Genomic DNA, 12598 nt, shown 5'->3' on the forward strand with positions numbered 1-12598 from the left:
TGGTTTTTTTAATTAAATCAATTAATATGACACATAATACTAAATTTATATATGTAAAATATTAAATATATTTAATGTGATAATAAATACAAAGAATCTTAAAAAATATATATGATATGTTAAAATACATTGAATATGATAATAAATTTAATGAATATGACAAAACAATCATTGATATTATGGATGATTTTCTTAATAGTGATTCTATTTATTCATTAGAATATGTCTATTTATTTTGAAAATTTATTTTAAAAAATTCTTAATATTTAAACTTTGATATATTTTTTTAATCAACCCGTGTAATATACGGGTTTCACACCTAGTAAAATAAAATATAAGCAAAAAATTAAACAATAATATATATATATATATATATATATATATATATATATATATATATATATATATATATATATATATATATACTAGTTGTGAAACCCGTATATTATACGGGTTGATTAAAACAAAATGTTAAATAGAAACGATTAAATGAAAAGTTTATTTGAATTCGAAATTTGAAATAAATAAAAATTATGAGAAAAAAAAACATGCAAAAAATAAATAAATTAAAATTATTGTTTAGTTATCAGACCCGTATACTAAACAGGTTAATTATAACAAAATGTTAAACACAAAGGTTTAAACTGTAAATTTATTTGAAATTGAAATTGAAATTTAAAATTTAAATTTGAAATTAATTTCATTATGGTAAGTTTAATTTATGGAAACTAATTAATAATATATTAAAAATGGAAAATGAAATAAATGACAAGTGGAAAATAAATATATCTCTAAATTATGACAAAATGACATGTGGCAAATTGAATGAGAGAATGACATGTGGCAAAATCATTCTTATTTATTAGGGTAGATATATATATATATATATATATATATATATATATATATATATATATATATATATATATATATATATATAAAATAATCTTTTTAAATAGATTAAGACGTTAAATCTTTTTAAATCACAAAGAATAAATTTTCTCATAATACCAAAAATACATTTTGTAATACTTTTAAAGATTCAACCGAAAAATACGAATCTAAGAAAACCATTACCAAAAATGTAATTACTCTTTTTTTGTGCATCCGGTCTGGTCATGATGTGTGACTTCCAAAGATAGAGATTCTGTTTATAATAATATAGCCGTGAGCTTCAGAAAGGCGGGAAATGGCGGAAAGCGAGTTCATATCTTCTTGCCTTTTCCCCCAAAAGTCACCAGAGGTTCCTTAATCTCCTAAGCTACCTCTTCTTCGTGGGAGTCACTTTTCCCCATTTTGTATCGATCATTTATCTAATTTACAAAAAGTGCAGCCAAAAAGCAAAAGCAAAAGCAACATCACTACAAAACACAACAGCGATCAATCTCTCAAAAAGTTGAAATGCAAATTCAAAAGATCCCGATATATACCGACTTCATACGTCCGTACAAGAATGAATCTCGATTATACTTTTTCAGCAGAACATATGTTTCCATTGCAAGAACATCGGTCTACAACAACAGATTCAGTTGGATTTTAGTGCTTTTACTGAAGCTGGTTCGAGATGGCAAGCACGAGTGGGACGAAAGATGTTGGGCCACCGAGGTCGCTGTCAAGGAGGAGTTCCGCCATGATTGATCCATATGCGGACGACAACTCTATCGTTGACAGTGAGCTCGTGCCATCGTCACTTGCTTCTGTTGCTCCAATCCTTCGTGTTGCTAATGAAATCGAGAAGGCTAACCCCAGAGTTGCTTACTTGTGTATGTTCAAATCCTAAAATTAACCCTATCCTCCTTTTTTCTTTCATGTATATTGTGATCATTGATGTTCATCGCCTCTTTTTGGAATTAGGTCGGTTTCATGCATTTGAGAAGGCACACAGGATGGACTCTAAATCTACAGGACGTGGTGTTCGCCAATTTAAGACCTACCTGCTACATAGACTTCAGAAGGTACACCTGACAAGTTTTATGTAGAGGTATCTTGCTTTTACAGAAACTCATGGAAATTTGGATTATTCCCTTTGTTTACTACAGGAAGAAAAAGAGACAAAACCCCGATTAGCAAACAGTGATCCTAAGGAAATACAGAAATACTACCAAAACTTCTATGAGAAAAACATCAGAGATGGTCAAGATACAAAGAAACCGTGAGTTTTGTTGTTTAATTAACTATCTTCCAGAATCTTCTGTAAATGATCACTTAGCTCATTACAATTTCAATCTTCAAAGTGAGGAGATGGCTAAGATTATTCAGATTGCAACGGTCTTGTATGATGTATTGAGGACAGTGGTACTACCTTCTACAAAAATTGAAGATGAGGTAAACTGGTCTATCCTCTATCATGCAGATGATAGGTATTTTAATTACTGTGGACACCGACACACTGGATTATTCATGCCCTTATTTCTGTAACATGCAGACTCAAAGATATGCAAAAGATGTAGAAGAGAAAAAGGAACAATATGAGCACTACAACATTCTTCCTTTATATGCTGTTGGGGTTAAACCTGCAATTATGGAGCTTCCTGAGGTTGTCCCCCTGCTTAAATACTTGCACATACAACTCTGTCTGTGTCTGCTACTGTTTATTTAATTGTTCATTTTAATATTTTTAGATTAAAGCGGCTCTTCGAGCTCTTCGTAATGTGGATAATCTTCCACTTCTTAGAAAGCCTGGGGATAGGGACAAATCTGTTATTGATATACTCGAATGGCTATCTTTAATTTTTGGGTTTCAGGTAAACTGTGTCCCTATTTTGCTTCATACAAGTCATGGTTTCTTAATTAAAGCTTTCTCTTGTTTCTTTTTCTTGCAATGAAGAAAGGAAATGTTGCAAATCAGAGGGAACACTTAATCTTGCTGCTTGCAAATATTGATACAAGATCAAAGAGTGTTGAAGATTATGAACAGGTACTTCTTTTCACATCTTCATTCATCTCAATTTTATTATAGATTTTAGTTTTGTATCAGATTTGTTACATTGTGTTTGAATTTGGCAGTTGGATGGCTACACTGTACAACAATTAATGGATAAAACATTCAAGAACTATACTTCATGGTGTGATTATTTGCACTGCAAATCAAACCTCAAGTAAGTTATAAAAGATATTAAGTGGCATTCTTGTTGCTGTTTGAAATCTAATGTTTATTTGATATATTTGCATAGGTTTGAACCTGATGCTGATAGGCAGCAGTTAGAGCTTCTTTACATTGGACTCTATCTGCTTATTTGGGGTGAAGCTTCAAATATCCGCTTCATGCCTGAATGTCTTTGCTATATTTTCCATAATGTATGTTGTGTTAGACATATTAAAAGCATTATTCTTTCATCTTTGTGATGTGGTTCTATTGACTATGAGATAGTATTTACATGTTTTTTTTTTTGAATGATTAAGATGGCGAATGAAATTCATGGAATTTTGTTTGGTAATGTTGAATCTGTAAGTGGGGCCAGATATCAACCTGAAGCAGTTGAAGAAGAATCGTTTCTGCAAGATGTTGTGTCCCCTATTTATGAAGTTATGCGTAAGGTAATAACATCTATCTCCACTTTCTACACTGTTCCAATTTTAGTGTTTAGGGTTATTGAAAATATTGTTATTAAATGGTGACAGGAAGCCAGGAGAAATCGAGGTGGCAAAGCAAGCCATTCTTCTTGGAGAAACTATGATGATCTCAATGAGTACTTTTGGTAATGCACATGATCCAGGACTTTTCTTTTCTTTTAACATATTTTAGTTCTTTCTAATGGAAACTTGAACTTTTCTCCTTTCAGGTCTGACAAATGCTTCAAATTAGGATGGCCAATGGACCCCACATCTGACTTTTTTGTCAACTCTAACGATGAATTGCTACAAAATGATGTATCCATTCAACCCGAAACTTTGATGTTTCTAATAATTATACATTGTTAGTTGGCATTAAGATTTCAACATGTAATTGCAGGAACACTTTAAAGTCATATCTGGAAAGAAGAAGCCTAAAACAAATTTTGTTGAAGTGCGAACATTTTTGCACCTTTACAGAAGTTTTGATCGGATGTGGATGTTTCTTATATTATGTTTTCAGGTATATAATTAATAACATTCTAGAGTTTTCCATTCATAGTCCCCTTTTGGAATTAGTTTCATTAAACTTTTTTTTTCAGGCTATGGTAATTGTTGCATGGCATGGAGACGGATCAATATTTGGCATATTTGATGATGGTGTTTTTGAGAGTATTTTGAGCATGTTCATTACATCTGCTGTCCTCAACTTTTTCCAAGGTATTTTATGCACTTGTATTTATTTCCTTTCCATTAAGTCACTGTTTCTTTTTTCCCCATTAAGTCGCATATGTATAAAGTGGCTGAGTTGGTGATGTATACATAGAGACTCTTTCTTTTTTGAACTGTCTGAATAAAGTGTGTTTTTGTCAGCATAAAGTGTTCTATACATAAAGATGTTTCTTTCTTTGGACTGAATGAACTGTCTGAATCGAGCTAAATGACGATTTTACCCTAACATTTGTGTTTTTTTTTTTTTCCTATTTGACAGCTGGTTTAGATATAATTCTTAGCTTCAATGCTTGGAGGAGTTTAAAACGTACTCAGATACTTCGCTACCTTCTTAAATTTACAATTGCTGCCTTTTGGGTGGTGATATTACCCATTGGTTATTCAAGATCTGTTTCAAATCCAACTGGGGTTGTTAAGTTTTTCAGTACTCTTGGAGGAAATGGGAGGGATGAGTCGCTTTATAACTATCTTGTTGCAATTTATTTGGCACCCACCATTTTGTCTGCATTGCTATTTATGTTCCCACCCTTGCGGAGATCCATGGAGCGCTCCAACTGGCGTGTAGCTGTCCTTCTAATGTGGTGGGCCCAGGTTAGCTAATCTTCCATTGATTTGCTTCTTATAGCATCCTACTTTCATTTCCTAGCATTATACATTGAAAATCTACCCAATTATAGCAATTTCATCCAAATACAAAAAAAACAAGGTAGATCTTTCAAAGGGTAATGTCTTAATAAGAAATAAAATTGTAAGTAGAATGCTATTTCTTCCTATTGACTTCAAAGTTGTCGAATCTTCTCAGCCAAAGCTGTATGTTGGTAGAGGGATGCATGAGGGCATGTTTTCCCTTTTGAAGTAAGGATGCACACTTTAATTGATCTTTAAATATTCTTTTTCTCATTTCTATTTCTAAGTCTACAACACTTGATCTTTAGGTATACACTGTTTTGGATTCTTCTGCTACTAAGCAAGTTCGCATTCAGCTACTATGTGGAGGTTGTCTAATTTCTTATCATTCAGTTACAAAAAGTTTCAATTTTTATAAACCACATATGTAGTTTTAAATATCATTTTTCTTATTTTCATGATAGATATTGCCTCTGGTCGCACCAACAAAAACAATCATGAATATGTCAGTTAGCAAATATGAATGGCATGAATTCTTTCCTAATGGTAAAGTAACTTTTTTAATCTTCTTTCTTGTGCTTACATTTTAAATTAGAATCTAATTCCTTTTGAATAATTTGTAGTGACTCACAATATTGGGGTTGTCATTTCCATTTGGGGACCAATTGTCATGGTGAGTGTGTGTGTGTGTATATGAATATTCTGCTTTCATGAAACTCACTAAAAGTAGATATGTTAATGTTCCTTTAGATTTATTTCATGGATGCACAAATTTGGTATGCAATATTTGCTACTATTATTGGTGGAATCTATGGAGCCTTTAGTCACTTGGGTGAGGTTAGTACTTAGTACACATATCTTCTTTAATCAAGATCCTTTATTTTGTAAATTATTTTATGATTATTTTCTACTATTTAATTTCAAGATTCGGACACTTGGAATGCTGCGTTCCCGATTTGATTCAGTTCCATCAGCTTTCTATGAACGCCTTGTACCGATGCAAAAAGAAGAACATAAAAGAGACCCTTTGGTAAGAAAAAAAATATATTATATATTTTTCTTTTTTATTCTAATTAAGTCTTACATTTTCTTTTAATGAAAAATGGTCTGTAGGAGAATGATTCATTGGTGAGGAAAAACATAGCAAAATTTTCACAAGTGTGGAATGAGTTCATATTTTCGTTGCGGATGGAGGACTTGATCAGCAACAGGTTGAAACCACCTCATATCTTAAATATTGTATTTTGGGCGATTTTACTGATATACCCTTCATTATACAGTGAGAGAGATCTACTGCTTGTACCATATACAACAAGTGTTGTCCCAGTTATCCAATGGCCACCTTTCCTGCTTGCTAGCAAGGTTCAACTCCTTAAACCTTATTTGATCATAAAATTAATATTTTAGATTGAATGTGGATCATGTATTGAGTTATGAGTATTGACCACTTTTTATTAATTTAAGATCCCAATTGCATTAGACATGGCCAAAGATTTTAAAGGAAAGGAAGATGCAGACCTCTTTAGAAAGATCAGTAATGATGACTATATGCATTCAGCAGTTATCGAGTGCTACCAAACATTAAAGGGAATATTATATGGTATTCTTGATGATGATGGGGATAAAATGTAAGTTCCGTGCTTCTATGTAACTATTTCCTTTCATGTCATGAATATAATGACAATTTGTTTTTTTTTCTTCCCCCACTTAATATAATAGGATCATACGTCATATATGCAATGAAATTGATACTAGCATCCAAACACGATTGTTCTTAAGTAAATTTCGGATGAGTGGATTGCCATCACTCAATGATAAGTTGGAGAAATTCTTAAGCCATCTGGTAAAACTATATACAGTATATATTATCATTATTGTTATGCTTGTTATAAAAACTATTTTTTTTAGTATTGAATTGGGTGTTTTTCAGCTAACAGAGTATGATAATGCTGAGAAATATACATCCCAAATTATTAATGTCCTTCAAGATCTTATGGAGGTTATTACACAAGATGTTATGATTAATGGACACGAGTAAGTTTTGACAAAAAATTATATTCACAAGATTTTTTCTACAATTTTATAACATGAAATCTATTGGGTGACTGTAGAATACTTGAAAGTGTTCATTCTCATCTTCAGGACAATGACAAAAAGGAGAGATTTGTACGGATTAATCTCAGGCTCACTCGCGTTAAATCTTGGAAGGAGAAGGTATGCAGGAAATGCAATAATTACAGTTTTGGTCCCTGTAAATTTTATGCTTTAATTACAGTTTTGTCCCTGTAGTTTTTAATTTGCATTCATTACAGTTTTGGTCCATGTGGTCTTTAATTTAGGAAATGACTGAATTACAGTTTTGGTCCCTGTAGTTTTTAATTTGCATTAATTACAGTTTTGGTACCTGTAGTATAATATTTAGGAAAGAGTAACTTACAGTTTTGGTTCCTATGGTTTACACCCATCTGCAGTTTTAGTCCAACTTTTCAATATTTGATATGGCTTGTTTTTTCTTAATTTGTCCACTTTTAGTTAAATGCTATTTTACTAATTGTTTTATTTGTGCTTATTTATTTATTTATTTATAGGTAGTGAGACTCCATTTGCTTATGACTGTTAAGGAATCTGCAATTAACGTGCCTATGAATTTGGAGGCTCGTAGACGTATCACTTTCTTTACAAACTCCTTGTATATGAAGATGCCAAACGCCCCAAAAGTTCACAATATGCTGTCATTTAGGTCAGTGAATTATAACACCATATTGTTTCACTTGCTTAAAAATACGTACATGTCCTAAATGCAATTAAATTACATAAACATGCTTGTTAATGAAATCAAACCTTGTTTAAAAACAGTGTATTGACTCCTTACTATAAAGAAGATGTTCTGTATTCCGAGGAGGAGCTTCATTTGGAAAACGAAGATGGAATTTCAATCTTATTTTATCTTCAAAAGATATATCCAGGTGACTCTTTAATCTTTACCTCAATTATAATAAAATCCTTTTGTTATCTTCAATGACCCTAGCCTCATACTTATTGATTTCACATGTATATAAATCAGATGAATGGAAGAACTTTGAAGAGCGAATTAGAAATCCAAAACTAAAAGCCACTGAAAAAGACAGAACAGAAGCAACACGTCAATGGGTTTCTTACAGGGGGCAAACACTTTCAAGAACAGGTGTTATTTCCTTTAATTTACTATTCATATATTTAAAAAAAAAACACCCCTATAATAACCAAACATTTAAATATAGGGAAAATGTTTTGTTTTTTTTTTCAGTGAGAGGGATGATGTACTACAAAGAAGCTCTTGAACTTCAATGCTTCCTAGACTCTGCTGATGACAGTGGTTAGTGTAATCTTTTGCAGATTCTTATATATAAAATAATTTTGTTAGTTATTAAAGTAATTTTTTTGCAGAGATTTTTAGTGGCTACAGAACAGTTGATATGAATAAAGACCACAGGGTTCTTCTCAAAGAACGTGCACAAGCATTGGCAGATCTGAAGTTCACATATGTTGTTTCTTGCCAGATTTATGGTGCTCAAAAGAAATCAAGTGATAATAGAGATCAAAGTTGCTATGCTAACATACTCAATCTAATGCTTACGTAACCACTTTTACTTTCTGTTATTATTATTGTTATTGTTATTATTATTGCTGTTATAACTTTTATTTAAATTCTTAATTGTCTCTCAGGTATCCATCTTTACGTGTGGCTTATATAGACGAGAGAGAAGATACCATCAATGGGAAATCCCAAAAGGTTTACTACTCTGTTCTTGTCAAGGGTGGGGATAAACTAGATGAGGTAACTACAACTATTCTTATATATAAATAATACCTTTTTTTTGACAAAATGAAATTTCTAAAAGGGCTACATTTTGTAATTTAGGAAATATATCGGATCAAGCTTCCGGGCCCGCCTACAGAAATTGGTGAAGGAAAACCCGAAAACCAAAACCATGCGATTATTTTCACTCGTGGGGAAGCCCTTCAAACCATTGACATGAATCAGGTAATTCCAGAATTACCCCTTGGTTTTTTATCTTCAATGCATGCTACTAAGCATCTTTTTTTACCTCTTTTTTTTAGGACAATTACTTTGAGGAAGCTTTCAAAATGAGAAATATTTTGGAGGAATTCCATAGAGTTCATCATGGTGATCGAAGACCAACAATACTAGGATTGAGGGAACACATTTTCACTGGAAGGTCGGTATACCCTTCATGTTAACACAATTTTTTTGAGTAAATTACATTTTTAATCCCCAAGTATAGCTGGGTTTTTCAATTTTAGTCCTAAAAGTTGTTCTCTTGTGATTTTAGTTTTTATTTGAGTTTTTTGTATCGTTTTTGGGCCAAAGATGCAAAAATCAGCAATGAATATTTTTTTTTTTTGAAAAGCCTCTAAATGTTGATTGACAGTATATTACTTTTTAATTTACAGTGTGTCATCTCTTGCTTGGTTCATGTCCAATCAAGAGACAAGTTTTGTAACAATTGGACAAAGGGTTTTGGCAGACCCTCTGAGGTATGTATGAATGCATATAATTAATGAATTTTATGATATTTTGAAAATGGTAAGATTTGAATGTTTATGTTTGACAATTGACAGGGTGAGGTTTCATTATGGCCACCCTGACATATTTGACAGAATATTCCACATAACAAGGGGTGGTATAAGTAAAGCTTCAAAAATCATCAACTTGAGTGAGGACATATTTTCAGGTTACAATTCAACTTTACGTGGGGGATACGTGACACATCATGAATACATCCAAGTAGGCAAAGGTAGAGATGTTGGTATGAATCAAATATCTCAATTTGAGGCAAAAGTTGCAAATGGAAATGGTGAACAGACACTTAGCCGTGATGTTTATCGCCTTGGTCGCCGCTTTGACTTTTTTAGAATGTTGTCATTCTACTACACCACAATCGGTTTCTACTTTAGCAGCATGGTATACTCATAGAATCGTTCATTCATGTGTTACATCACAAATTTCTACTTCCATCAATATGTTTATCGTGATTTTTGTGTTGTGTCCAGGTAACTGTACTTGTTGTTTACGTGTTCCTATACGGAAGAATGTACATGGTTTTGAGTGGACTAGAAAAGAAAATTGTAGAAAATGCAACTGTTAAAAACAATAGAGCCCTGGAAGAGGCGTTAGCAACCCAATCCGTGTTTCAACTAGGGTTACTTTTGGTACTTCCCATGGCAATGGAAGTAGGTCTGGAAAGTGGATTCCGAAGAGCCCTAGGCGATTTCATCATCATGCAACTTCAATTAGCCTCCGTATTTTTCACTTTCCAACTCGGAACAAAAGTTCACTACTACGGGAAAACAATTCTACACGGAGGTTCAAAATATCGCGCTACAGGTCGTGGATTTGTCATCTTCCATGCGAAATTTGCTGAAAATTACAGACTATATTCGCGGAGTCACTTCGTGAAAGGATTGGAATTGGCGATGTTATTGGTTATCTATCAAGTTTATGGGGATACATACCGTAGTTCGAATTTGTATCTGTTTATAACCTTTTCGATGTGGTTCTTGGTGGCATCCTGGTTGTTTGCTCCTTTTGTTTTCAATCCTTCCGGATTTGACTGGCAGAAGACGGTGGAAGATTGGACGGATTGGAAACGGTGGATGGGGGATCGCGGCGGAATCGGAATCCCACCGGATAAAAGTTGGGAATCCTGGTGGGATTCGGAACAGGAACATTTAAGACATACAAATATACGAGGGAGAATTTTGGAAATTGTACTTGCAATTCGGTTCTTTATTTACCAATATGGACTTGTGTATCACCTTAACATAGCTCGTGGCAGCCAAAGTATACTGGTACTACTGTTATTTCCAATTATACCCCTGCTCATGTCATGTCAATATGTCATGCCCTTCCATCAATCATGCTCATGATTTTTCTTTGAATTATTTTTTATAGGTTTATGGGCTTTCTTGGTTGGTCATGATAACTGCTCTTCTAGGGTTAAAGGTATGGAAAGTGTTATAAAACAAACACATGTTAAATGTTTTTAAATTGTTGGGCTTTGATTCCCATACATACATGATCTAATTGTTTGTTTGGTTGTGTTTTTTTCTCTTAATAAGCTGGTTTCAATGGGAAGACGGAGATTTGGGACAGATTTTCAACTCATGTTCAGAATCTTGAAGGCGCTTCTTTTCCTAGGATTCTTATCAATTATGACTGTTCTATTTGTTGTATGCAGCCTCACTTTAAGCGACATATTTGCTGCTTTTCTTGCTTTCCTCCCAACAGGCTGGGCATTTCTCCTCGTAAGTTTCAAGTTCCCTACTTGTTTGTCTAGGGGCATTTACGTCTTTTGCATATACATTGATCTTTACCAACTAAAAATCTTTTCCCATGGATCTTTTTTGGTTGGACAAAATTGCAATTTTTGTCTCATTTACATATGCACACACCAAACACAGTTGTAGTAATTTGGATGGTTTGGTTGTTTCAGATTGGTCAGGCATGCAGGCCTTGTGTAAAAGGGATTGGATTTTGGGGTTCAATAATGGAGTTGGGACGAGCGTATGAGTGTGTGATGGGATTGGTGATATTTATGCCGATTGTTATATTATCGTGGTTTCCATTTGTGTCTGAGTTCCAGACACGCCTTTTGTTCAATCAAGCATTCAGCAGAGGTCTGCAAATCTCGATGATTCTTGCCGGGAAGAAAGACAAGACTCAATCTGCTTGAGCCCTGATCATGCTTTTTGTAAATTGTAATTATTAGAACAACGACATCAATATCTTTTTTACTTAGTATGAAACTAGGTATTTTGTTATTTTATTCAAGAGGTATAAGTAAAGACTTAATTACATAAAAGACCCTATATATACATATATTTCTTTTTTTTCAGATTAAACATAAGTTTTATTCTATTATTATTTTTATTTCTAAAAAAGCCCTTATGTTTTTTCATATTTTCGATTTGACCCTTTTAATTTTCCGGTTTACTCAAATGTTTAAAAAAAATCCAACTTTTTTTTTTCTAAAAAAATCCTAAACATTTTTTTCGGGAAAAAAAACCCTTGCATTTTGCAAATTTTTTTGTTTGGATTAACTTTTTTGTTTTGGTTCACAATTCCTTTGTTTTCAAGTGGTTTATAATGTTCTTGATAATTTTCAAAAACAAAAAAGAAAGGATGTAGTGATTCTTGTTGGCCAAAATAAATATTAAAATCTATTACATGATACTTAGAGATTGGAGACTGTAGCAAGTCAGGAACAATCGTCTAAGTTGGCTTGGTTGGTAACTTTGACCAATTAGAGTTCAAAATTTGTCTTTCTATTTGATTCTTATAACAAGCTAAAATGTCAAACCAGTTTAGACTGCAAGATTAAATCACTTCCAAAATGAAAACTAAATTAGATTCCAAGCATATTGGAAAATGACATCTTAGATTGTTTCCAGAATCATAGTTTCCAAGCTCCAATCTAAGGGTTGCATTAAATTATCAATTATCATCCTTGTAAATTTCAAATAATAATTTACCATGTCAATAAACCACAATCCAAATCAAACATGACATAATATGTCATTACATAGCAAACCATAACTTAGTAATAAGAGCAACATAGACCAACAAAAGACAATTTTTGGTTGACACAAGACCATTACATAACAAAATAACCTTTTCCCAACC

General features: G+C 32.8%; 1 protein-coding gene across 1 annotated transcript; it reads left to right on the top strand.

Annotated features, from left to right (window-relative positions):
• Positions 1 to 1267: 1267 nt before the first annotated feature.
• On the top strand, positions 1268 to 11777 carry LOC111914633 (callose synthase 7). Its single transcript, XM_023910329.3, has 41 exons — positions 1268 to 1763; positions 1855 to 1955; positions 2040 to 2152; positions 2235 to 2325; positions 2426 to 2536; positions 2622 to 2744; positions 2828 to 2917; positions 3007 to 3098; positions 3174 to 3297; positions 3403 to 3537; positions 3622 to 3698; positions 3783 to 3870; positions 3953 to 4075; positions 4155 to 4272; positions 4544 to 4875; positions 5087 to 5139; positions 5220 to 5280; positions 5376 to 5457; positions 5535 to 5584; positions 5662 to 5748; positions 5837 to 5941; positions 6025 to 6122; positions 6192 to 6273; positions 6376 to 6539; positions 6631 to 6754; positions 6842 to 6945; positions 7023 to 7125; positions 7500 to 7651; positions 7768 to 7877; positions 7976 to 8095; positions 8198 to 8266; positions 8338 to 8527; positions 8617 to 8728; positions 8813 to 8935; positions 9013 to 9131; positions 9367 to 9450; positions 9535 to 9877; positions 9967 to 10764; positions 10868 to 10918; positions 11035 to 11220; positions 11409 to 11777. The coding sequence occupies exons 1-41, from the start codon at positions 1565 to 1567 to the stop codon at positions 11646 to 11648; spliced, it is 5727 nt and encodes a 1908-aa protein (XP_023766097.1). The 5' UTR covers positions 1268 to 1564; the 3' UTR covers positions 11649 to 11777.
• The last annotated feature ends 821 nt before the right edge of the window (positions 11778 to 12598 follow it).

The sequence above is a fragment of the Lactuca sativa genome, chromosome 4 (genome assembly GCF_002870075.4).
Source record: "Lactuca sativa cultivar Salinas chromosome 4, Lsat_Salinas_v11, whole genome shotgun sequence".
NCBI classification, from domain to species: domain Eukaryota; kingdom Viridiplantae; phylum Streptophyta; class Magnoliopsida; order Asterales; family Asteraceae; genus Lactuca; species Lactuca sativa.

What these genes read in the sequence shown, in the direction of transcription:
- LOC111914633 (XM_023910329.3), top strand. Translation starts at nt 1,565, where the DNA reads ATGGCAAGCACGAGTGGGACGAAAGATGTTGGGCCACCGAGGTCGCTG. An exon ending in ATGAATTGCTACAAAATGAT is followed by an intron (nt 3,871 to 3,952) that starts GTATCCATTCAA and finishes ATGTAATTGCAG; the next exon opens with GAACACTTTAAAGTCATATC. An exon ending in CCTTTAGTCACTTGGGTGAG is followed by an intron (nt 5,749 to 5,836) that starts GTTAGTACTTAG and finishes TTTAATTTCAAG; the next exon opens with ATTCGGACACTTGGAATGCT.